This window comes from Pelophylax lessonae, assembly GCF_965119305.1.
Source record: "Pelophylax lessonae genome assembly, chromosome: 13".
NCBI classification, from domain to species: Eukaryota; Metazoa; Chordata; class Amphibia; order Anura; family Ranidae; genus Pelophylax; species Pelophylax lessonae.
The window spans coordinates 154,909,170-154,936,790 of NC_138780.1; the positions used below are offsets into that span (position 1 = coordinate 154,909,170).

Consider the following 27,621-nt stretch of genomic DNA (forward strand, 5'->3'; position numbering starts at 1 on the left):
CAATGGCAGCAAAAGGCATCCAGTTTAAGCACCCAATTCATCCAACTGAAAAAAAGTGACAACCACCAATATACAACTGGCCTTCGCAGCAAGGTGCACACAAAAGGGCTATGCACATCATAAGTAAAAGATTTCCAAGCACACATACCAGCCAGCCTGCAAAAATAAACAAATTTACCCTGTCTAACAGTTTACGTTAAAAATCAGAGGGTTTTGTGTAGTATTGCAGCTATGGAGGTTCACTATTGTCCTAAGAAAAGTCACTAAGGAAGCGGTTTCCAAAAATAATTACTTTTTGCCATCTTGCGCTTGTCGCTGGACTTCTTGGAGACCGTCAACTGCCTGGTGAAAGTCACACACTATATGGAGGAGATACATAAAGGAAGAGACCAAGTAGTAAGAGGATTTCAATATAATTCAGTTACATTACAGGAAAAGAAAATAAATCCTAGGGAAAGTTAAATTACACAGAGAAAAAAAAAAAAAAAAACACACCAACTTTTAGAAACAATGTTGTGTTACCCATTTAGGGTAAAGGGACCATGACTTCCAGTGACACTCCCAAACATCCGGGAAGGTATGCTCATCCATTGGTGCTTCTTTGCCACTTCCTCAATGCAGAAGCCCACCCTAGATTCTGTGTCAGAGCTTACCTGGTAAATTATGTCACATAACAGGGTTTGGACCTGGTGATTGGCCACTTGGACTGAGCAATGTGACATGCTCCCCCACACCCAGAAGCCTAATGGAAGGAGAGCTTCAATGGAGATGGCAATGGAGCACAGATGGGCAAGTAAATATGCAAACAAAGTGATAATGCTTCTTTATTAAAAACCTACCATAAAAATTTGCTATAATACATAAGGTTTAAGGATTGCACTTTTTAAAATATTTCTCCCTCTACAACATCTACTTACCTATATGTGCTCGATCTGATATGACTAGCCTCTTCTCCCAATCTTTCAACCCTGTTGAAAAGATATTAAATGATCAAGTATTACTTCTGAAACATGCCAAAAGGCCTTTCAGAAGTCTTCTGTAATAGATGCATGCAAGTTGCTCCATGACATTCATTTTTACCAACATCTCTTATCTGAGAAAACTTTCCAAAACACAGTAATTTCCAATAATTTAGTAGCAGAAACATCTTTTTCCATATTCACTATTCTAGAAGTCTTGTAGTGAGCAGACTTCACTACTCTGCTACACTGAAAACCCCAAGTTATGAATCCTGCTGAACTACAGAACATGATACTTGTTATGGAGATAAGAGGGGGGGGGGGGAGGAGATGGTCTGTAGTCTGTTACATCAGAACCAGGAAAAGCTGACACTTTCATTTCAGTGCAGCTAAGGCACATTGTTGTCAGCTCAAACAAATAAGGAGCTCACTGGATTTCTGGCAAATCATTAGGTATTGTTTCTATAGCTGCAACTTTTTAAAGCCATAAACAAGGTGAAATGTGAATATTTTGCAAAGATGTACTGGAAAAAAAAAAAAAAAGGGATTTTTGACTTACCGTAAAATCCATTTCTCTGATGTTAATTGACTGACAGCTCCTGATCTTAACCATTGGGTTTTACTGCACCCTACAGGAGTAGGACACTAGGCAGAGAATAAAAAAAAAAAAAAAAAAAAACATCTGGCTACGCCTACAGGCAAGTCCCAAGGTGTATACTCCCTCTCCGATATAGGTACTCAGGCGTTTTGTAATTCTTCTGACACTGCTTGTAACAAAACAGAGGGGTAGGGTGCTGTGTCCAATGAACATCAGAGAAATGGATTTTACAGTAGGTCAAAAATCCCATTTTCTGTTTCGTTTATTGACAGACAGCTCCTGATCTTAACCGTTGGGACGTCCCAAAGCAGTGTTAAACATGAGGGGTGGGAACAGCGAAAAGAAACTCCTAAGGCCAACTACAGCCAACCAGGTAAACCAAAGCTCACCTGATAAAAACACTACACACCTTCAAAGAGGACCATGTCCTCTAAACAGCAGCCTGCAAAACCTTGGGACCAAAGGAAGCATCCGCAGATGCCAAAACATCCACTTTATAGAATTTTCCCCAATGGCGTAACAATGGCAGGACCAGAACCAACATCCTTGTGAAGACCCAAAGAGCAGAGGCGTGAACAAAGGGTAACGCCACAAACTGATAGTGATCCTCTCCCATGGCAAAATGTGAAGGTGGGCATCTTTGATGTCTATGGAGGCCAGGATATCCCCCGATGTAGGGATGCCACCACTGTGCGAACTGACTCAATCTTAAATTTTTGAACTCGCATGAAGCAATTCAGTTCCTTTAGGTCCAGTATCGGACACACCTTTCCCTCCTTCCTGGGGACTTAAACAGTTTTGAGTGAACGCCCTGAAAGCGTTCTGAATACGGAACCGGAAGGGTTACTCCTTGTTGTAACAGGTCCTGTACCGCCCCAAAGAGAGCCTGTAAGCGATCCAGGGACAGGCGCACATTGGAAGGGAAGAACCTTACCAGGGAACAGATCGAAACTCTGGAGAAACCAGATTTCTGTTTGTCACACCAGGGTCGCTTGGAGCCACTCGAAGGGGCCTTGAAGGACTTGGATCCCTTGTCAAGTGACCTTGAGGGACAGAAAAAAAAAAAGTGCTGAAAAAGGAGGGACCCCGTTTAGGACGAGGGTCCTTACCCTGGTTAGCCTGTGGGAGAAAGGTACTCTTACCCCCTGTAAGACCTTTGATAATGTCATCAAGGGTAGTCCCAATAGGCTATCACCTTGAAAAAGGTAAAGTCAGACAAGGCCTTTGAGGTCTGATCCGCAGACCAGCATTTTAACCAAAGTATACGCCGGACGACAACTGCCAAAACCAACATTCGGCCAATAAAGGAGCCGCATCCAGTGAGGCATTGCAAAGAAATTGCAGCCCCTGAACCAACTGGTCTGCCAGCTCCGCAAGGGGGGGGGGGGGGTGGGCTAGGAGTCGGAGGAATTGTTTACCTCAAGGTCACGGCATAATAATTTAGCCTATTCAGTCAAGGTTTGTGACCCAAGGGCAATAGTAAACACCGGTCTTAGTGCAGACCCTGCCAGGGAGTACATATTGCAGGAAACAGACTCTCCCTTTTTATCCGCCGGATCCTTAAAGTTTTTTGGCACTTTGCCTCTTAAAGGCCACCTCCACCCGGGACACAAAAGATTCCAGGACCGCCAACAGTGCATCTATGGATTGCTGGGATCCGGAGGGCCCTGCGGCCTCCAAGAGGGGGGTCAGGTGGGGAAATGAGTTCCACAGGGTCCATGTCGCACCAGGGGCAATCGCAGAAAAAAAATTTGGAAAAAAAAAAACACTGTTTAGTAACATCTCACCATGCTATAGTGCCCCAAAGCGGTCAGGCACAAAGCACTGACGACCCCAGGAGAGAGACCCCCCCCAGACTCACCACCCACACCAGAGATGCACCAGGAAGGCCCAGCATGTGTCCGCAGTGATCTGCATGTAGAAGGAAACCTGAGTGCCAGCACTAGGGTATAAGGAGGGGCTTCACCGCCAAAAATAACGCCTCTAGGGACTCCAAAAACATGGCCGCCATTGAGTGTCAATGGGAATCCACCACAAAGAGGCCGCCGGGCTACACAAACATGGCCGCCAATCTTAGCGCATGAACTACAAGAAAATGGTGGCCTGCTGAGCTTCTGGGGGCCCCCCCCCCAGCCTCCTCGATGGGATAGACCGGATGGGGGCCCTGGTAGTGGCAGAAGAGTCCCCCCCGCGCGCACGATCGATCTTCCAGTCGCCGACTGGCCAATTAAAAGGCCGAAAACCTAGCACCTGGAAGAAGCCGGATAGAAGCAATGGACTGAAGTACCATGTTGCAACGAGGGATATATTCCTGGGAGTGAAATTCCGCTTTTAAAATTTTGAAAATGAAAGCAAGAATTGGTTGCCATGAACAACTGCTCCAGTTTTGATAATTTCCCCCCTTCAGTCTTCAGGAGTCAGGACTACCTTATGCAATGTTCCTGATGGACCACAACCCGATCAGTTCATCTTAATGATGAGCAGGCTATCATTCCCTATACGCTACAATTTTTTTAAACCCTTGTGTCCAAATCACCTGCCACCACCTGTGTGGATCATCTAGCTCAGTGGTCTCCAAACTGCAGCCTGGGGGCCAGATGCGGCCCTTTGCTTTCTTTAATCTGGCCCTTGGGGCACTATTCATCCACTAAAAATAATGAGGCATAAGTCTCTCCCCCCCTCCCCCCCCTGACAATGATGGGACACAAGTCATCCTACTAACACAAACAATAAGGCCCAATTCCTGCAAATGACAAAAAAATGGGGCTCATTGACCTCCACAAAGGGGCGCAACTTCTCCCACTTACACCAATAATGGCGCGCAATAACCCTTACTGTAACAATGGGGCATTTTTTCCCCACTGAATTTGGGACTCTTTCTACTCCCACTGGCCACAGTGTGGCCCTCCTAAGGTCTGAAGTACAGTAAACTGTCCCTTTGGAGACCCCTGATCTAGCTCAACCTAACCACCAGTTAATGCATCATATACTACCTACCTTTCTTTTCATTCTTTTCTGCCTCCTCAAATAGGCCTGGTAGATGTATTACTACACCATTACCTGCAAAGAAAATAAAAAAAAAAAAAAAAGGAAAAACTGAATAGCAGAAAAACATTTATATCAATCACATACACTTCAAAAATATAACACTTCATATAATAGAACTAAAGTCTGTATCATGCTCCATTAGCATTATCTCCCTTGCTCAAATATAGACACTTCAGAAGCAAAACCAAAATAGCCTTGAAATGCATTAACTCGGGGTAAGACCACTCATTATTCCCACAAGGGTTACAGATCACCAAGTCGATGAAAGGGCTCCAGCCCTGAAGCAGAAAATGAACGGTATTATTGTGCAGCCAGGGAAATATGCTGTGGCTACATTTGTCATGGTAAACAAGAATATACGACGGGTCGGGTCGTTTTACAACAGCGTTTTTTTATATAGCTTTCGTCTGGCACTAGATAAAGTTTGTGCTTTTTGCCATAAAACCCCATTAAGTAAACGTCCCAAGGGGTCAGGTAAAGGATAATAAAACTAGATGAAGTACGGCTTTCACGGCTTGTTCTTGTGTACACAGCAATGTGTATAAACCTCACAGTTAAACCAATTTATTATTTTGCCTTTATAGCCTTTTCTCTATTCAGTTGCTTCTCGCTTTTATCGCACGCTTATATTTTATAGATGAATTAATCAGAAGCCTTTCTTCTTAAATGTTTGACAGAGCGTAAAAGCCCGTCACTGACTGAAACAATGGAATGTGAGCGTTGTGCCCTGCAGGCAGTAGCTGGTTGTGCTTTGCCAAAACTTTTCAGATTTTTTTTTTTTATTTAGCTTCAAAGACTAAAATTTTTCACTGTGGAATACCTTTTATTAATAAATGTAAAAATGCCATACGGTCGTTTCTGCTTAGGAGTGTAAATTTTAAATCCAATTTCATAAAACAAAAGCATGAAAGGAGCAGATAAAGGGTGTCTACTGACGCGTTTCAATATGTTCACAGACTATGTAGACTCCAAAGCTAGGTACACAAGTTTTTTTTTTTCATTCAGCCAGCGTGGTAATACTCAAGTGAATTTTAGGTGGCTATTGGGTGCCTTTTACAGGATTATTAAAGTGCAACTCCACTTTTGTTGGGAAAAAAACATTTCCCTCTGGGTGATCTCTGTACATTGCAGGGATTTTAACAAACTGTTGTGGATTCCTGCCTTTTTTTTAATCTGAACTAATTCTGAAGTTTGTTTGTCTCCATGTGGTAAAGGGAGTCTAATGGGAGTGGTTTTATAATTTTCAATCAGCTGCTGCACCTGCAGAGCTCTGAGGAAAGCGGCTATGCCTGCATCCCTTTAAGTGTGGTTTTCTATTGGTAGTATCTAACCAAAAATTACATTTTTGTTGCAGATGCATGAAGGCCGACTTGTATCTTAGTGCAGGCTTCAGGAAAAACTGGTGAGCCAATCACACAGGCAGGAAATTAGGTTTCTGGGGGGTGTGGTCGGTACACATTCTGTGTACAGAACACCTCCAAGTAGCCATATTGCATTTTCAGAAAGTTACAGAGCTGTAGATTGAAAATGAAAGGTAATTTTTAACATTCAATTACAATAGGACTTGTGTCACAATTGTATACGCTATATTACTTTTTCTTTGCTATTTTTTTCCCCGCACAAAAGTGGAGTTACCCTTTAATGGTTGGGGTTTATTATAACAAACATGTTATACCTACTTGTTATGTGCAATGATTTTGCATAGGGCAGCCCTGATGCTCCTTCTGGGCCCCCCCCCCGTTGGTGCCCCTGGCTCCTCCACCTCCTGAGTGCCCCCATTTAGCATGTTGCCTGCTATGGGGGGGGGCACTCCTGTGTGCTCGCTCCTAAGCCCTGCTCAGTGTGTTCGTAAGGCAGGCGCTGCATGAAGAAGGTAAACCCTCTGTTTTTATTCAGGGTATGCATTAAGGTAAAAAGCGCAGCCACTCCACAGTCCCTCCTAATACTTACCTGGGCCTCATCTCAATCCAGCGCTGTTCATGAGAGCAGTAGCTCTCCTAGGTCTGTCTCTCCTCATTGGCCGAAGTAGCAGTGGGAGCCATGAGCTCCTGCTGCTGTCAAAGCCAGACATTATTTCTTTAGTGTTGGATAGCTGTATGAATTACCCCATCCTATAAGCGGACTTCCTAATTTTATCAACTTGTTTACCAAGATCTATATAAGAGAAACCCTTTTCTTACACAAAATGGACATCAGATTTGGAATGGCTGATACTGTTACAAAATGGCGGGTGATGTGGTGGTCAGCAATGATCATCTGTCATTTCCGTACACATTTTCCCCTTCTTTGATCATGGTTGAGCACTCTTCCAATGAGATAGCGGGGGTGGGAGGAGTGCACCTGCTCGAGTGCCCCCATAGCAAGAGGTTTGCTATCGGGGGCCCAAAAAGAAAGGTTTCCCGGCTGCTCTGTGCAAAACCATTACACAGAGTAGGCAAGCATTATAGGTTTTGAAAGAAAAAAAAAAAAAAAAAATACAGCCTTTAGAATTACTTTAATGTTTGATTTTTAGGGTTTGGCTGTCCATCGAATGCTCCATGATTTCAGTTTCACCAGTTATATACTAACCGTTGGGAACTAGCAACACCTAAAACGATCAATCTGTGCACGCATGTTCGCAATTGCATTCAGAGGTCTATTTTTCATTCGAATTTTTTATTTTTTCTTCTTTGGTGCAAGTTTTTTTGCAAAGCTGGTACAGGCAGCCGCAACACTTTTCCCAGTCCTTCATAAAAAAGTCCAAAAAATCTCCACTAGAAGGGGTTGAGGACCCGGGGGAACATAGCATGCGGTGTGTTAGGCAAAATAGAACTGAATGTTCAGACATGCTGAAGCGGAGTCATACGCAGCAAGAACATCGTAGCGTTGTCTGACACTTACCAATGAAGGAGGTAGCTTTACTATTAATAATGCCACTTGGAAAGAGATGGAAATCATATTCTTTGCCGTCTACCACCACAGTGTGCCCTGCATTGTTTCCTCCCTGAAAGACAAAGAAGAATAAAAAAAAAATCCTGGTTATTAGAAAACCTGCCTAAAGAAGGGAAAAGTATTTTCAGCGAGCATTACAAGACATCATTGCAATTTGTATTTTAGGGCTTCATTCACAAGGCCATAAAATGCATTACACGCGTGTTTTTTTTTTTTTTTTTTTTTTTTTTTTTTTAACGTATCTGAACGCAGCTGCATTGCTTTTAATGGAGACAAACACAGGTGTACATGCATTGCATTCACATCCGTATAAAACAAAAAAAAAAAAAAAAAACTTTTGGCCGACAATTTTTCGCCTAGCTTCTTCCATTTTTCAAAGGAGGGATGTTGGGCAGGAGAAAGCTGACAAGGCCATCTACTGCCATGTTTTGAAGACTTGGCATGTTTGGCTTTTCATTAACCAGACTAAGGAACACCAATTAATGTTTTAGCTCTGCACTGCATCCTCAGACAGATTCACTGGATTATAAGTAGTAGGTCATTCTTAGTGAAGTTTGTCAGCAAACTATAAATATTGGCCGACGCTTCCTCTTAGCAACATTGTTGTGTATTGCCAATTTGTGTATACCAACCCGACCCCCCACAGCTCAACACATACTTTTACCATTGTTCCTTTCCCTTCAGTTTGTCTTTTACAGTTAAGGTTGGACTATTTGGTTGCTGCATTTCACCAACAATATTGTCTTGAGAATAAAAAGGTGCCGTTCCCTACAAACGCACACCAACTGTATGCTAATTACAGATACATACACAAAAGTGAGTACACCCCTCACATTTTTGTAAAATATTTTATTATATCTTTATGTGACAACACTGAAGAAATGACACTTTGCTACAATGTAAAGTAGTGAGTGTACAGCTTGTATAACAGTGTAAATTTGCTGTCCCCCTCAAAATAACTCAACACAGCCATTATTGTCTAAACTGCTGGTAACAAAAGGGAGTACACCCCTAAATAAAAAAAAAAGTCCAAATTGGGCCCCAATTAGCCATTTTCCCTCCCCGCTGTCATGTGAGTAGTTAAGTCTCAGGTGTGAATGGGGATTAGGCGTGTTCATTTGGGGTCATCGCTTTCACTCTCTCATACTGATCTCTGAAAGGTCAATATGACACTTCATGGCAAAGAACTAAAAAAAAAAAAAAAAAAAAAAAAAAAAAAAAAAAAAAAGGAGGTTTCTCTACATAAAGATGGCCTAGGCTATAAGAAGATTGCCAAGACCCTGAAACTGAGCTGCAGCACGGTGGCCAAGACCATACAGCGGGGTTTACCAGGACAGGTTCCACTCAGAACAGGCCTTGCCATGGCCGACCAAAGAAGTAGTGCACGTGCTCAGCGCCATATCCAGAGGTGGTCTTTGGGAAATAGATGTATGAGTGCTGCCAGCATTGCTGCAGAGGTTGAAGGGGTGAGGGGGTCAGCCTGTCAGTGCACAGAGCATACGCCACACGCTGCATCAAAATTGGTCTGTATGGCTGTCGTCCCAGAAAGAAGCCGCCTCTTAAGATGATGCTCACGAAAGCCTGCAAACAGTTTGCTGAAGACAAGCAGACTAGGGACATGGATTACTGGAACCATGTCCTGTGGTCTGATAAGACTAAGGTAAACTTATTTGGTTCAGATGGTGTCAAGCGTGTGTGGCGGCAACCAGGTGAGGAGTACAAAGACAAGTGTGTCTTGCGTACTACAGTCAAGCATGGTAGTGGGAGTGTTATGGTCTGGGGCTGCATGAATGCTGCTGGCATTGGGGAGTTACAGTTCATTGAGGGAACCATGAATGCCAACATGTACTGTGACCTACTGAAGCAGAGCATGATCCCCCTTCTGTCGGAGACTGAGCCTGAGGGCAGTATTCAAACATAAGAGGGTGAGAAATGGGACAGGAGTACGTACACCATTTGTGTCATTTTCCTTTGGTCATGGAAAGTCTTATATAAACCTGGCACAGAGGCCCACCGCCCTCCCACAACCCCAGAGACACTACTACCCTCCCACAATACCAGAGTTTAAGTAGTATCTATACAATTATATGTTCGCACATTCACAGATACCAGTTTTATTCCTTTAGTTGAACCAATTTCAAAATTTTTGGGTCCTAGAACAGGTTAATTTCCCGGTTTGAACTAAATGCAATGCTCAGCTTTTTACATAGTTAGGGAGGTTGAAAAAAGACATCAGTCCATCCAGTTCAACCTATGATGTGTGTGTGTGTGTGTGTTTGCTGCTAACCGTACATTGTAGACCCCTGTATGTTGTGGTCTTTAAGGTGCCCATCTAATAGTTTTTTGAAACCATCGATGCTCCCTGCTGATACGACGGTTTGTGGAAGAGAATTCCACATCCTTACTGCTCTCACAGTGAAGAACCCCCTGCGTATTTTAAGGTTAAACCGCCCTTCCTCTAGTTTTAGTGAGTGGCCACGTGTCTTATTGTATTTCCTTTCTCTGAATAGTTTGTTCCTTATGCTAGGGTCGCCAGTACAGTATATTTCGTCTTTACATTTCTTATTGCACTCTTTGTAATGCTTAAATGCTGCCAATGACCCCTCAGTCTTGTATTTTTTGAAGGCCTTTTCTTTAGCACTAATATGCATTTTTATGTTGGAGTTTAGCCACCCAGGGTTTAGTTTTGCTCTTTTAAATTTATTTCCCTTTGGAATGCACTGGCCAATCCCCTTGTTAAGTATGCTCTTGAAGCACCCCCATTTTTCCTCCGTGTTCTTTGTTCCCAGGGTTCTATCCCAATTGATATTTTCTAGCAGCGAGCGCAGTTTTGGGAAATTGGCTCTTTTGAAATTCAGTGTCCTTATATTACCCTTGTGTTTCCCATTACTGTAATTAATACTGAAACTTATTGACCTATGGTCACTGTTTCCCAAGTTTCCCCGTATTTCTATATCCGTGAGCAGGTCTATATTGTTGGTAATCAGTAGGTCAAGTACCGCATTGTTTCTTGTCGGTGCATTCACCATCTGACCCATGAAATTGTCCTGCAAAACATTTAGGAACTGCCGAGCCTTGGCTGAGTGTGCTGTTCCTTCTGCCCAGTCTATATCAGGATAATTAAAGTCCCCCATTATGACATTTCCCATCCTTGCTGCCAATCCTATCTGTAACATGAGGTCCGCCTCACCCTCCTCCCTCTGGTTGGGGGGGGCCTATAGCATACGCCCAATATTACCTTCCCCATTCGACCTTCCCCACCGCTTTGATGAAAAGGGGGTGATCCAATCACCCCAGAAGGAATATATCATTAGAAATACATTACGTTGGAGACCACACAAAAACCACATTATAAGACACTAATATGACATTAGGAATAAGCAAGTAGAATTACCATTGGTAAGACATTTTGTCAAAAGGTCACATTCTGTCAGATAAGTTATGTATAAAAGAAGCTCCACTACTACTTGGTAGTGAACAAGCAGGTAGCAGTCGTGTGAAATGCATCTGTCCTACCATGCAATACCTTGTACCACTTATGTGAATAAAGGAACTCTTCTTCATTGGATTCCATGGTGGTGTGCCACCATTTTCTTCTTTTATTCTTCTCCTGGTGGCGAGCCAAGGTTCAGCACCCACCTTGAATCGTGGACTTTGACTAGCCTGAGCGGTGTTATCTCTCTCTCCATAGACAAGGTAGCTAGCCATTGATCATATTCTTAAATTAGACATGGGTATTTCGGAACAGAGCAGCTATACAAAAAGCAAAAATTTCCTCCCGACAGGGAAAAGTGCCCAGGAACAACCGCTACCTGTTTTGGTCTCAGTGGCCTAGTCCCAGTGCATCATTCTGGGCCACCAGAAGTGGCATCACTATCCAAAACTAAAACTTGGGCCGCAAGTGAGCAAACATTTAGGCTAAAGGTCATAAGGTAGTGAACACTAAACAAATGGCTTTAGAAAAGGAAGAGCCAATGGACCAAGACGGTTGCCAGCTAGTTGTTTCAAAATATGGTTACTTTTAGCCGCTCAAGAAGAAAAACACTGTAGCTTATATAGGCTAATAAGCAGCACTATTATAACTCTTGAATATTTACTGGTGTACCATGCACCCAGGTGGTCTCCAAGCTATTATCTTCTACAATATAAAGTCCAACCCAAATAATTGTGGCACCATTGCTACAACCATGAGGCTTTACTCGTAAAACAATAAAACAAGCACGTTTTGGACATCCCTGCACTTCAGCATGGTACAAAGGGTACAAGATAGGCAACAGTTTGAGCACCCAAACTGTTGCTCAGGCCTGCGCTATGCGTGTTGGCACAGCGGCTTGTACTTTCCATGTTTGACAATGAAAGAGTACAACTGGGAGACAGTTGCCACCCCCTAACCAAAGAGCCTGATCAACTTCATGGAACCCTCCCCAAGTTGTTCTGCCATGTAAATTTTCAATCTTCTATTAACATGTAAAACCTTATGCAAGATTTTGATTAGTTTTTAAATTTTAATATTTAAATTTACACTCGATACTGAAAATGAGAACAAACTTGGTACATGATACCCAATGTTTGGCCAAGTGTTCTTTTGATGGCAGACAGCTTAACCACTTCAATACAGGGCACTTTCACACCTTTCCTGCCCAGGCCAATTTTCAGCTTTTAGTGCTGTTGCATTTTGCGCGGTCATGCAACACTGTACCTACACTAAATTTATGTAATTTTCCCCCCACGAATAGAGCTTTCTTTTGGGGGTATTTGATCACCGTAAGGTTTTTTCTTTTTTGCTAAACAAATAAAAAAGACCGAAAAGTTTGGAAAAAAAAAAAAAAAAAAAAAAAAGTTTTTTTTGTTTATGTTATACAATTTTGTAAATAAATACGTTTTTTTCCTGCACTTATGAGCACTGATGAGGCTGCACTGACAGGCACTGATGAGGAGGCACTGATATGCAGCATTGGTGGGCACTGATAGGCACTGGTGGGCGGCACTGATAGATGGCAATGATGGGCACTGATGGGGAGGGCACTGGCGGGCAGATCGGCGCTCCGTGATTGAACACAGCTGGTCACATGGTAAAGAGCCTACGTCGGTAGGCTCTTTACCGAGATCGGAGATGCGGTGTGTCAGTGTGACCGGGGGTGCGCAGAGCGCATTATCCTGCCGCCGTCCTATGACGTCCGGTCAGGATAATGCAACCACTTTCCCCGCCGTCATTTGCCTATAAGGCGGGCGGGAAGTGGTTAAGCAAATGTTGACCAAAAAAAAAAACACTGCTTGGAATACGCAGCGGAGCCTTGGGCATTATTTGAAAAGCTGGTAATGATTTGGAAACTGCGATATTAATGAATACACACCATTACCCAGAATGCCAAGCAATGCAAGAGCTTCCATTCTGGGTCTTGTAATATAAAACCTGACCTTCTACTACTGTATTTTTAAAGGTGCAGCCTGAACAGGAGGCTAGGCCTAGCACTGAGCTTTAAATAGCCATCACACCGAACCGCAGAAAAGCTTCTCATTAGCTATCTAATAGGTAGGAAAAAGGTTTGCCATCTTCCAGCGAACTACTAAAAAGGCATTTTTAATTAAAACCGATATACATTTATTAAGGCCCCATTCACACTTGCAAAAAGGCCCATTAGCAATTACACGTGGGAGACCCAGCAGAGGATTCCAGCAATTAGCTGCAGACAGCAGCCCCAATGAAAGCAATAGGAGGCCGACAGCTCCCGCTGCTGCTAATTGCATGTGCTCACATGTAACCACTTATGCAGCAATTGGCCCTAGACACAAGACCATTTGCATCCTGGTCTGATCATTTGCAGGTAATCGCTCCATGAGCCGAAGGCCCCTTTCACATGGGCTTTCCGATCCAGTCCGCCTGTCAGTTTTTCAGGTGGACCTGATCAGATGCTCCATGCAGCCCTATGGAGCAGCAGATGTCAGCGGAGACATCCCTGCCAACACCTGCTGCTATGCTATCCGATCCGTGAAATCCGGACGGATGGAAACCCTATTTTCCATCTGTCTGGAGGATCGGATAAAAATGGACAGATGGTCTTATCGTCCAATATATGTGGAAGGATTTTCCTTGCTTGAGAATTGGGGACCGAAGTCCTTAGATCAGGGAATCCCTGGTCACCTGAGCTGGATCTGAAGGAGTATAACCCTACTGATATGCATCATTAACTACGTCCGTCAATGAACGAGGAAGAAAAAAAAAAAAAAAAACACTCAGCCTATATGTGACCCACAATTTGTTACTGTGCAGCTCAGGCTCAATCACTGTGGGAAGTAATGTGGGTGATGCCGCATCCACTGCAGGAGTGCCAGCAAGGGATGGAACTCGTCCCAGCTCCTATAGTCACTAGAAAGAGAAAGCATCCCTGGTGCCGCACATCCAGTGTCCTATGATGGTTTTGTTAGAGACAACCTCAGCCTGGGCTCCCGTCAGGCCATGCCCCAAACGCGTTTCACTCCACCCCTTGGAGCTTAGTCATGGGGATCCTAATGACCAAGCTCCAGAGCTCAGGCTGAGGTCATCTTTAACAAAACCATCACAGGACACTGGATGTGCGGCACCAGGGATGCTTCCTCTTTCTAGATCAGGGGTGTCAGATGCACTTCACTTGTGGGCCGCATCAGAATTAGGGTTTTCCTCAAGGGGCCGGTTGTATCTGCAAGACTCTGCATCTACTTAGATACTCAGGAGTAGGTGTGTACAGATTGTAGAGTTCAAGAGTGCGCAGGGTTAAGGAGTGTATGACAGTGTTTATGGGTGCACTATGTGCAGAGAACAGTACTATGCAGCATGCAGAGTTCAGGAGTGTGCGGAATACAGTGTGCCCCCCCCCAAAAAAAAGCTTCCCCACATCTAATCTGCCTGGCTCTAGTACTTCCTGGCAGTGTAGGTGGCTCCGCATCTCACTTGCAGGGAGATCATTGGTCAGCACTGATTTGCAAGATCCAGGAGGTGGCGGAACGAAGTTCCACCACTTTCCTGCTGAAAAAAAAAAAAAGCCCTGGGTGCAAGGGCCACATGAAAGCCTGGCGGGCCAGATTCAGCCCACGGGCCTTGTGTTTGACACCTGTGTTCTAGATTCTCAGGCTATATACTCTTATCAAATGTAAAAATAGGCAAAATACTGCAATACTGCCAGTAGATGGCGCCTACCATCACATGAAAAAAAAAAAAAGGAATACTTCTCAACTCCGCCTACTGGCCATAATGTGGTATTTTCCCAATTCACACCTTTGATATGCAAAGACTGCTGCCTGAGATAATTAGGTCTTGTCCTCATTTGCACAGAATAATTTTGAGAGCATTGCCGATGGATGAAAAACTATGCAAATTTCTCTTCATAAATACACTTCATACTGCACGGCAAATGCAAGACCAGTGCCTAATGCATTTGGACATTTAGAGCCCATTCAGACTAGCGCGACACGACTTTGGGGGGCGACCTGTGAAGTCGCGTGCACCGATGTGCGGCGCGACTTGACATAATGGAAGTCTATGTAAGTCGCCTCCAGGCCGCCCCAAAGTAGTACAGGACCCTTTTTCTAAGTCGGAGCGACTTGTGTCACTCCTATTAGAACAGGTCCTGTGCTAATCAATGGACCGCAACCGAGCGCGTCTTGTCAGGCTGACAAGTCGCGCTAATGTGAATGGGCTCTTAGAGTGCATTCTGATTTGTGGGAAAGAAAACAGAATGCAGCAAAGTACACACTGACCTTAGAATAGATCTAAAAACCTTAGTGCTACCACACTACCCATCACTAAATCAGCGTGTTGCAGCCATTCATTTTAAATTGTGCTCCGAATGCGCTATATAGTACTAAACCGGAAAGGCAGCATTTTATTAACAGCGCACCAAAAACCGCACAAATGGTTTACAGTTGAGGTTTATTGCACAGATGCATAGTGCCGTCAGACCTCTGCAGAGAGACCCCTGCTTCCAGACAGCAAGGGTCCCACTTTGAAGCATGCTGACAAGGGACAGGCTTTTTAGGCTACAACTGCATTCTTAAGAGAAAAAAAAACACAACACACACACACACACCTGTAATGCATTTAGACAACTTAAAGGGTTAGCTCACCTTTATTAAAAATCTGCACATGCAGGTAAGGTACAATTGTAAATAAACTGCAGTTTTTACTAAGGCTGACCATACATGTTTAATACTCTTGTACAATTTTCCTTTAGATTTACCTTAAAGGAGGTTCTAAACCTCCCAACACCTGAAAGAAAAACGCATAATGAGCTAGTATGCATCGCATACCAGCTCATTATGAAATACTTACCCAAGAACGAAGCCCCACAGTGCCGACAGCTTACCTGTCTCATGGGCGACATGTTCTGTCGCCCTTCTTCCGGGTTTGCGGCATCCGGCCATCTGATTGGCTGGAGCCGCGATGACGTCACTCCCGTGCATGCGCACGGGAGCAGCCGGTAACGGCACGAGCGGCTGTTCCTTCAGAGCGCATGCGCCAGTGATGTCACTGGCTGCATGCAAGATAAATATCTCCTAAACCGTACATGTTTAGGAGATATTTACAGTACCTATAGGTAAGCCTCATCATAGGCTTACCTATAGGTACAAGTTACAGAGGAGGGTTTACTTCCTCTTTAAACTATGTAGCGCAAGGGCCTGCCTAATTCGATATGACTGAAAGTCATTTAGCTTTGACCTCATATGGTTTTTGGTAAATCTAAAAGGAAAATTGAACATGTATGGCCACCAGCCTAAGGCCCCTTTTACACAGGGCGGATTCCATTCTGATCAGCAGAGGATCTGTGAGCTGATCATGACACATTAGTGTCTGCTTACTGTAGTTTAAGTGGACAGTCAGATCCCTGCTCTGCTCTATGGATGGCCGGGAGTAAACAGACTCCATTTACCCCTTGCTACTACCAATCCACTCTGCCTAAATGGAAGATGACCATTTTAATGGGCTGACTGCACACAAAAAAAGGTAAGCGTGTAAATGGACACAAGTCTGTTTACACCCATCTGTCCTTAGGAAGCCATGGACCTTTCAATCATGGCTGCCTGAAAAAACCTGATCGGAACACCCGTATGAAAAAGGGTCCTAAACTTGGATACAGCCCTTGCTCATGATTTAGGCCATTTACATACCTCCCGAAGCCTGGCCAAAAAAATTCCCAGAGATGGCATCATTCCATCCTGCTAGGGTGCTGCCAAGACATTCCCAGCCTAGTCATCCCCCTCATACCCTTTGTCGCCCCTGCTGCAGTAGCTCTGAGCTCAGTGATACTCAATGGAGTAGATGTTGGACCACACATGCGCAGTTTTGAGAGCTCACTGCTGTGATAGTGCGGGTGAGCAGTAACGTCTAGGGAGTGTCTTAGCACCATCCTAGCAACAAGGCAGGACAGGATAATGCAATTTCTGGGAGTTTAAGCCAGGCTTCAGGAGGTGTGTAAATGGCCCACACCTGTACCAACAGTATTATCCTACTTTGGGGACCTGTAAAACAAACTGAAGCTCTGACTACTTCCCTGCATAGGCTATTTTTTTTTTTTGTCAAGGTGAACCCCTTAAACCAAAAAGTTCAATTGGGGTAAAACTGCTCTGAAGCCCATGTAGTCAATTCCCAAGTACTCTGGGATACATGTAAACAGATCCTTAAAACCCATGTACACAAAGGCCCCAAGAAACTGGACCCCGAGGATTGCCTGTGAAACTGTACCAGTGAGGTGGAGCGGATGTACAGTTAAAGCTGCATACAAATCCAAGGTGGAGTTGTGCTTTATTGTACGCCATTGATTCTTGGTGGGGGTAAAGGCCCGTACACACGTACCGATTGTCGGACGAAAATGTTAGGCCGCCGAACGATCGGCCGATTTTCGGCTTGTTAGTATGATGCTTCCGACAGCGCACTTTCGGCCGAAAAGAATCTGTCTTGCAAGCATGAAAATTTTTGTATGCCGACACCAGAACGGCCGATTGTTCGCCAGTCAGTACAGAATTCGGCCGACAGACAGCAAATTTGCAAGACTGGGCATGCTCAGAGAAGAAAAAAAAAAAAGACAGGGAAAGTAAACCATTACATGACATCACTTCTGCAGTCGGCGGACAAAATTCTTGTGCAGTCTTTTGCACTTTTCAACAGACACGACAGCCCTGGACAAAAGACGGCCGATCGTTCGGTACGTGTGTAGATACAATGAGCTGGAGATACAGACTACACCCGGTGTGAGATTCTAACATCTGACAGCCTTGTAGCATGCACATTCCTCAAGTTCACAGCACTCTACAAAAGCCTCTCCTCTGGAGTTGGGAATCTGATGACTTTACACCATCCTCACCCATCCAACCGCCTGTCAACAACCTGCCGCATAACACATGGAATGGACACCCTCAAGACCTAAAAGTCCATTTATTTAAACAAGTAAAGGCAAAAAAAAAACTTTAGACTTTGATAGTGGGGGAAGGGTTTTTATTGCTGGAAGGAAGGATTTACCCCTCTGTTTTGAGGAAGTGAAAATCCACCTCTTTCTAGAAGTCTGCGATGGATGTATAACCCTCATCTACCCAGCTTAAAAACTAAAATGTTTTGGGCTAACATTGTACTTTAAAGTTCACACAGGCATTTAAAGCAGGCATTGAGGGGCAGTTTAAACACCCCTCAAACGCCTATGCAAATGATACAATGGACAGCACACAGTGCTGTTGACATTATCAAAACATGAAGTGGTAGCATCTCTACCCTTTAAAATTGAAGCCTCAAGTCAGAAACATTTGAAGCCTTTCAAGCAGATTGTAACACGCCCTAACCGCACTGGCACATGGTTTCAGCGCGTTAGTACAGTGCAAATTTTAGCTGGTTATGGAGCGGGCCAAGAAGCCGGCCTCCGCATCCTTAACCAATGAGTCCTTAGCTATCAGCCCCCCCATGTGAATAGGGGCCGCTTGCTCATCCCCTCCCTCTCCTGACCTGCTGGGCAGAATGCTCAGATAAGGGTCCGATAAGGATTTTGGGGGGACCCCACATGGTTTTGTTTGCCTTTTTATTGCGGCAATGCTTGTTTTTACAATCAGCTGCCTTCCCAGACCGCTCACTAACCAGCTATTGAAGGCATTTGTGGTGTGTTTTTTTTTACAAGTTCAAAGCATGCGTCATCCGCACTGCAAATGTTTGGGGGGAGCGTTTTTACCACGCTCTCAAAGCCGCAGATCAGAGCAGTTTGCACCTCCGATTTCACTGCAGCTTGCAACTGTAGTTCAACAGAAGGCTATGCAAGTCACAATAAAATAGTCAAAAAGTAGCGCAGGAACCTTTTTTATAGTTGCTGCAACATGAGTGCAGCAATTTGAATGGTTCCATTGCCGACAATGGGGTGCAACTTGTCATGCGATTAGGAACTGTCAAATCACATGACATCACACTGGTGTGAACAGCGGCTAATTCAGCTGTGTAATGGGATATCCTGCTACACAGCTCATAATAGATTTCACTCCCTACAGGTTGGCTACAAGTAGTAAATAGAATGCATGCAATATATCATTTATCCAACAAATAAAAAAAACACTTTTTTTTACTTTTCCCAGTCCATTTAGAGTCGATTCACACTGCCGCGACATGCGAGGCGACTTGTGTGCCCTCAAGTCGCTTGACATAACAAATCCCATGTAAATCAATGAGAGCCGTCTAAATTGGCACTACTGAAGTCGTTCTGACTTCAGAAAAGGGTCCTGTACTACTTTGAGGCGACTTGTATCCGACTTGTCCCAATAGACTTCAATGGGAGTCGCGTCCAAGTCGGATCCTTATCTTAGTTGAAGCGACTGTGATCCGACTTTGCAGGAAGAAGGAGGAAAATTAGCCAGGCATTCCCCACATGGCAGCCATGCCTACAGTTCCTATATACCATTATCTCTGCCTGGTCTGTGTGAGTGGCACTGGTGGACACTGATTCGTGGCACTGCTACGTGGCACTTTTTAGACCCCCGAGACACTAAATCCAAAGAAATCTTTTTTTTTTTTTTTTTTTTTTTTAATACTTTTTTCAATTATTGTCTATTAATAACTAAAAATTTTTAAGAACTTTTTTTTGTGTGATTGAGCATGACCCAGAACCATCATATTCTGATTGGCCAAATACAAAGTCGTCTATCATACAAGTCGTGTTGAATACGCGCTGAAAGCCGCGCTAACAAGTCGCCCCTTATGAGGCGACTTAGAGGTCGCGGTAGTGTGAACCGGCTCTTATAATCCCTCCTCATCTTCCGGTCCTAAAAATGAACAAAACATACAGTACATAAAATAAACTTTTCTGGTCTTCTGGCATCGATGGCCGGTTCACAACAGAATGCGGTGCAGGAAAGGTGTCCCATGCGCGTTTCCTGCATCACATTCAAAAACGCACTGTTGTACCATGTGATCACTGTGACCTATCACAGAGCTCATCACAATAGTACAAAATCAATGGCATGAATGGAAGCCATCCATTATGTACAATTTAGAATGTCCTATGATGTGCGATTGGTCACAACGACCACATGATAAAGGCAGCGGGCCAGTACAGTGATTTTTTTTATCGGCTGTGTCCGGTAGACACATCGGGTGACATATTGTGACAAAGCGCGTCTCATTGGGCACGTCCAAAGGCTTGTTCCTGGGAGGATGTCATAGGACGTCCACCCAGAGCGAAGAATGTCCCTCCCAGCTGTCAGTCTATAGTTAAAACAGATCTAAAAGACAGAATTACAGCTCTGTAATCATTAAATGCATTTTGTGAAAAACAGGCAGTGCAAGTACCTAATTAGGACCGTTATCAGCCTTTGCAGTCCATGCACAGCAGGGCTGGAGTGCAAGAAGCCAAACATTTCACGTGCCGACAACGAGCATGCTGATAGGAGGAGAATGCAAAGTGACAGATGAGCTCATTGTGCTGCTTCTCCCTAACTGTCCATTAACAAGCTGAGAGCAGGTTCAGAATGACCTGGGCTCAGAGGAAGTGGGTTACATGGTGCTGGCCAACAGGCTGAGAACATCTAGTAGAAAAAAAAAAAAAAAAAAAAAAAACACCACACCCACTGTAGATGAGCTCTTCGGAATGAAAAGTGCAATTAAAGCGGCTTTACCTTTTGTTTTCATTTGTATCTTGCTATTTTGACTGAAGTTTTGCTTTACAACTTCAGCCCACAAAAGTTTGGCACCGACTGAGCTTCCATAGAAATGCTGGCCACCAGCTTAGTGGGGAATTGACCAGCCTTTCACTTCTATGCGTGCTGAATAATCAGAACCAAGACCTACGACCCCCTCCATCTGTCCTCCATGATGCTCTGCCATTGATCCAGCCAATGTCCGGTCTGACATATAAACAGCCTCTTCTCATACAACATATACAAAGGACACAGAGCCTGCAATAACTGCCACCTGTTCCACACTGGGGAGATTTAAGGAGCCTCGGCCACTCGCTCTTCTTTAGTTACAACATCCTGAGGAGTCAGCGCTCTGTATTTATAGACCACATGGACCTTTCAAGCAGCGTTTACTTGTGAGGGGCTTAACCGGGACTCTGAACTCGCTAGTAAACATGGGAAGTAGTAAAAGATGGGATGCTTCCAGTGTTGGTCACTCAGGGAAAGTTAAAATCAAGGTGACCTTAACCCCTGGGCCCCGGCCATATGCAAACAGGTTGCCTTGCAGCGCCTGTTGCTTGGCGCCACATATTTGCGTGAATTGCTGCCCAAACACCTGTGCCGAGAGCGCGCGCTCCAGACAGTTATCTGTGCCTAACCGAAAGCTTCCAATCACTGCAATCGAGGGTTTTCAGATCACATGACCGCTGTGACACCCAATCACGACAGTCATGTGATATTAACCTCCCTGGCGGTATGATTCTTTCGGATTTTAGGTGCTGAAAGCGGTACCATTATTTTGCATGTAATTCTTAAGAATGAGCAACCCAAACCAACTATTTACATATGATTTTTTTTTGATAGGATAAGATAGGATAAGATAGGATAAGATAGGATAAGATAGGATAAGATAGGATAAGATAGGATAAGATAGGATAAGAGTAAAACTGCAGGAAAGGACACTGGGGGGAAAACTAATGTGAATTGATTTTATTTTGCAATGTATCAGTGTGTTTTAATTTTTGAATTTGCCGCCGGTTCCACCCCCTGCGAGCGTCACGGCGCAGGAGACGGGAGCCGGGGCACACAGAGCATCGGGAGGAAGATCCGCCGCCGCACACCGCCGGGATACATCGCTGGATCCCGGGACAAGGTGAGTACCCTCTCTTACAGGATCCAGCGATCTTCCTAGCGGTACCCCGAGCGTGGCTCAGGGTTATCGCTTTTGCCACTGAAATTTAACCCCGAGCCACACACGGGAATACCGCTAGGAAGGTTAAAGCCATGCCCTGCCTCCCTACGTCATAAACCTCTTAAAGAGCCGGGTGGCAAGGGGGGTTCAAGTGGCTGTAAAAGGCACAAAGCTAACCTTCATGCATCCTATGGTTACAGTAACCACCCTCTAATACTACCTGAGCTCACTCTCGACCAAGCGATGTCCACGAGAACCTTGGCCCTCAGGGGGAATCACTCATGATTGGCCATTGACCCCTGCTGTAGTCAATCACAGCCACTGAGCCAATCAGGAGAAAGTGGGTGTGGGGCTGAGCAGCAGCTCCATGTGTAAATGGACACAGCCATGGCTCAGGAGCACACCTGTGTGGGTGCCCCCAGAGTAAGCAGCTTGCTCTGGGAGCAGGGAGGGGCCAGGAGTGACGGCGTGGGACCCAAGGGGAGGATCTGGGCTGCTCTGTGCAAAACAACTGCACAGAGCAGGGTAAGAAAAACAGGTTTGTAATTATATACACTAATGCAGTGCCAAACCCAAAACCAGAAATATGCACACTTTACATTTTTCCTTTTTTTTTTTTTTTTTATAAAAGTGATCACATAAGGAGCTTAGAGGGGTTGGGGTAGAGACTGCAGGTGGGCATGTCAGAAGGCAGGGAAAGAGCCATACACGGATCTTCCCAGCAAATAGCTATGCAAGACGCGTGTCAGCACATATTGGCAGGGGGACTGGCACAATCATGAGGAATGACAAAGTAAGCAATGCAATTTTTTTTTTTTTTTTTTTATATTTTAACCACTTTACCACCGGAGGATTTTGCGGTCTTATGTCCAGGCCACTTTTTGCGATTCGGCACTGTACGACTTTGACAATTGCGCGGTCGTGCGACGCCGTACCCAAACTAAATTTACGTCCTTTATTTCCCTACAAACAGAGCTTTTTGGTGGTATTTGATCACCTGTGCGATTTTTACTTTTTGCACTATAAACATAAGAGCGTAAATTTTGAAAAAAAAAAAAAATATTTTTCACATTTATATGAAATTTCCCCCCCCCCCCCCCCAAAAAAAAAAATGTAACAATCAAATTTTTTTTTTAAATTTTTGGCCAATTTATTTTCTGCTACATATGTTTGGTAAAAAAAAAAAAAAAAAAAAAATCACAATAAACGTATTTTGATTGGTTTGCGCAAAAGTTATCGTGTTTACCAAGGGAAAGATTTGTCATTTTTGGCGTTTTTTTTTAACAAGTAATGGCGGCGATCTGCGATTTTTTTTGCGGGACTGTGACATTGCGGTGGACAGATCGGACCCTTGACTGACATTTTTGACACTTTTGGGGGTACCAGTGACATTACTGCAGTAATCAGTGCTATAAATATGCACTGTTACTGTAAAAATGACACTGGCAGGGAAGGAGTTAATTTTATTGGAGAGGGAGGGGTTAATGTATGCCTGGTGCTTACTAACGTGTGTGGGGGGAGGTGACTGAGTGACACAGGGACAGATCGCATGTTCAGCTATGCTGAACCCTGCAATCTGTCACTTAGGAGATCCGCCCGCTTGTGTTTACACAAGCAGGCGGATCTCCACACTCTATTCCCCGACGATCGGGGAAGAGCAGCGGCGATCGCCGCCGCTCCTCCCCTGGCCCGACTCCCACTGTGACTGAACACAGCGGGAGCGAGCCTCCGAGAGAGGGGAATGTCTGGTGACGTAGGTCTACGTCGCCAGACGTTATCGAGCCACTTTGCCACAGTAGTGCTCTAGTGAGCAGTCAGCAAGTGGTTAAAAACAACTACCTGGTACAGCAGACATATCAGGAATATGAAATGTTGGGGTAACACACTAATGTACATCTAGCAGGTACATTTCTCCTTTTCTCAAGAATCCCCTTTGGAACGAAGAATCAGTCCAGTGTTCATTTTCAGCCACTTTTACCAGACGCTGCCTACCGGTGTTCCGTGAGAATTACCTACCCGTGAGAAAAACCTACCCCTCGTCACTTCCGGTTCACGGCACTGTATGGAATGCAGCTGTTACATTAAAACAACTGTGCTGCAATACGAATCATCTCCGCTCCTGTGCCTCTCACTTCCCTGCTCTCGGCAAGTAAATATAAAAGCGGCGGCGGCTGTATGAAAAGATAAATCACGGAGATGCCAGCCGCTTTTATATTTACTTGCCGAGAGCAGGGAAGTGACAGCCACAGGAGCGGAGATGATTCGTATTGCAACCCCGCTGTTTTATTTAACCGCCGCGTGGGTAGGTTTTTTCCACGGTACACCGTGCTATTTCCATACTAGTGCGCATGCGCACTAGTCTGCTCCTCTGTCGTCCCTTTAGGTATCCGGCCCTTTGAGCATGCGCACTGCTGCGCTGCTCAGCTGTTCCTGGCCGGAAGTGACGAGGGGTAGGTAATTCTCACGGGGTAGGTAATTCTCACGCTACACCGGCCTCTTTCCATGTGACCTCAAATCAGGAATTTAAAAATTCTCTGTTTTTAAACACCCCCGTCAATGAAGATCAGACAGCAGGAGCCAGTCCTTGAAAACAAACAGTTCTGGGAACCATAGCACTCCCAATATTTTTATATGAATCATTCGATCGTTTCATTTTTTATATTTCTGATTAGTAGGTGCAGAGCAATTCCATATTATCTGTCAGCTGTAAATGATAACATCCCCCCCCCCCCCCACCCCATCATCTCACATGTATATACATATACACACACAACTATAACTAGTAAAAAACAAATAAAATGGACAAATCTTTCATGTAGTTAGTAAACGCAATAACTTTTGCGCAAACCAATCAAAATACGCTTGTGATTTTTTTAACCAAAAATATGTAGCAGAAAACAAATTGGCCTAAAATAGCGCAAAAAGTAAAATTGCACAGGTGATCAAATACCACCAAAAGAAAGCTCTGTTTGGGGAAAAAAAGGACGTCAATTTCATTTGGGTACAGCATCACACGACCGCGCAATTGTCCGTTAAAGTCACGAATTGCAAAATAGGGCCTGGTCTTTGAGCAGCCAAATCCTCCGGGGCTAAAGTGGTTAAAAATGACTGCATGCATTTTTTTTTTTTTAAATAAGTTCTGCTTACCTGCTCTGGGAAGTGGTTTTGCACAGGGCAGCCCTGATCCTCCTCTTCTTGGGTGCCCCCACAGGAAAAAGCTCGCTATGGGAGCACCAGTGCCAAGCTACAGCTCCGTGTGTCAGTTCAGACACACTTTCCTGACTGGCAGCAGCGGGAGCCAATGGCGCCACCGCTGTCTCTCAGCCAATCAGGAGGGAGAGTCCCAGACAGCCAAGGGTCTCGTGGACATCGCTGGATAGAAATTGGGCTCAGGTAAGTTTCAAGGGGTGCTGGGGCAGCCGCTACACAAGCAGCGTTATCTTAATGTATAGAATATATTAGGAAAAAACCTCTTACTTCACAACTTTTTTAATGTCTCAATTTTTTTTTTTTTTATCGTACAATAATCAGTAGGACCATGAATAGATTAGAGCTCTAGGGAATCCTGGAGGAGTGGGGTTTTCTCTTCTTTTTAGCGTTTAAACTACACACCGGATACTTTTATTTATACCCAAGAGAGAAAAATTTATTGAAATTAGGAATATATGTTCCTACTGGATTCTTATTATAGTATAATTTAGATATGAAAGGATATGTTCAAGTGCGATGTTTAATTTTGTATATGCTTTTTCTTTTGTTGAACTCTGTATGAAAAAAATGTTAAATAAATAGAAAATTTAGTAAAAAAAAAAAAAAAAAAAAAAAAAACCTCACATTTAGGCTCGGTTCACACTGCCACGCATTGGCATGTGACTTGTAAGTTCAAAGTCGCATGACAAGTTGCATTCCATTAACTGCAATGGTACTGTTCTAAATGGTGCGACTCAAGTCGCAGTGACTTAGAAAGGTTCCAGCACTACTCTGGGGTGACTGTGACTTGCATTGAATTCTGTTAATGAAGTCGCAAGTAAGCAGCAACAAAGTCATGCAGGATTTTGGCTGTCAAAGCCGCATAGATGTGAACCGGCACGTTACATAAGTGTTTTTTCTTCATGGATCTGAACACCGCTGCGTTTTCAATATTCACACAGATGCATGTTCAGGTCTGGAACACACAAATATAATAAAAAAAAAAAAAAAAAAATCTGGATCCTAGAACATATGTATACATGTATGTCAGACACAGTACCCTCCCCCCGGGACAAAATTTCCTAAGAGGAGTTCATTTTTTATGCCCGTTTGAATGTAGCCTAATAGGACATGCTGCATCCAAAGAAACACATAGCAAAGCAGGTCAAATACAGCCCCTGAATGTGTATTGTTCATATATATGTCAATAGGATTTTTCTGACGTGAAAGCTGAACTCTAGACCGATATTACAAATACAATTACTGAAGCTTTGTAAACATCACAGCAGACTCTCTCCCATAAAAGTAAGTTATTTCTTCTCCGTCCGCCGGTAAAGAATTTACGTATTTTTTAAAGGACAGAGTACCTTTACAACTTCCTCATTCCAGGCCAAGAAAAGAGCCAGCCGAGAGTCATCAGGAAGTGACAACCGGCTCCCGAAACCAAGACAGCGGTATATGGAGGAACTGGAACTAGAAGAATCTGCTGACTTCATTTTCCCCTTCCCCATGAACGTACTGTTTAATGCATTACACAATTTTTTTATTATTAGGATTATTATAATACCGCATTCACACTGAAGCCGCACGAATTCTGCACAACTTCTGGGGCGACCTGTGAAGTCCCGTGCACCGCGACTTTGGTGCAACTTACACGGACTTCATATAATGAACGTCTATGCAAATCGCTCCGAGGTTGCCCCGAAGTAGTACAGGACCCTTTTTCTAAGTCGGAGCGACTTGTGTCACTCCTATTAGAACGGGTCCTGTACCAGTCAATGGACCGCGACTTGTCAGGCTGACAAGTCGCGGTAGTGTGAATGGAGACTTAACAAAAAGTACCTGTATTTCACCCGGTATCCTTTTTGTGTAGCAGGGCTGGAGCATGAGAGGGAGGAGCCGTACAAAAAGCATGCTGATAGGAGAGAGCAGAGTGACAGATGAGCTCATCACTGTGCCGATTCTCCTTTCCATTCATGGACTGGGGGTGGGTTCAGGATGACCTGGGCTCAGAGGAAGTGGATTGAACATTGGCCAAACAGCTGAGGACATCTAGTGGCAGGAAGAAAAGTACTTGGAGGGGGGAAATCTCTTAAAGGTGATTACAGGAATTACATTTTATCTAAGTTTTTGACTAAAGTTTCCTTTAAAAATAGTTCCCTGCCATTCCACACAGCTGCTATGAAGATACCGCATACATCCAGGTATGGAGGAGCATGTGAGAGCATAAGGACAATAACCCAAAAACCCATCAGTGTCACCTAGTGAGTCCTGAGCTCTGAAGGCCAAGAACTACGACTCTTAGCTTAGAAAAAAGGGCAGTTTACTGCTCATGGCAGCTGTACAGAGTGGCCGAAGAGCAAAGGGTGCCACAGGGAAGAGGATCGGCACTGGACCTTTAAGAGCAGCACCTTGATAAACAGTTAAGGTCAATGTGTGCTTTTATTTTAATTTGTTTTTTTCTTCCCCACACTCCTGCCATATCATTAGTGGCTGGCACTTCCTTGTTCTCTGCCGGCTCACCGATTAGGTCTGTACAATATCTTATAGCACAAGGTTTGTATTCGATCTGCTGTGGTTTGTTATTCTTT

At 44.3% G+C, this 27,621-nt stretch overlaps 1 protein-coding gene across 1 annotated transcript in view; it reads right to left on the bottom strand.

The window, feature by feature from the left end:
• The window catches only part of ADSS1 (adenylosuccinate synthase 1), a 90,729-nt gene that overhangs the window by 44,440 nt on the left and 18,668 nt on the right, over positions 1-27,621 (bottom strand). Inside the window, exons 2-5 of the mRNA XM_082275480.1 lie at positions 7,486-7,588; positions 4,555-4,617; positions 918-968; positions 293-359 (exon numbers count right to left, since the gene is read on the bottom strand). Of these exons, the coding sequence (XP_082131606.1) occupies positions 293-359; positions 918-968; positions 4,555-4,617; positions 7,486-7,588 (284 nt within the window). The remainder of the gene's footprint in view (positions 1-292; positions 360-917; positions 969-4,554; positions 4,618-7,485; positions 7,589-27,621) is intronic.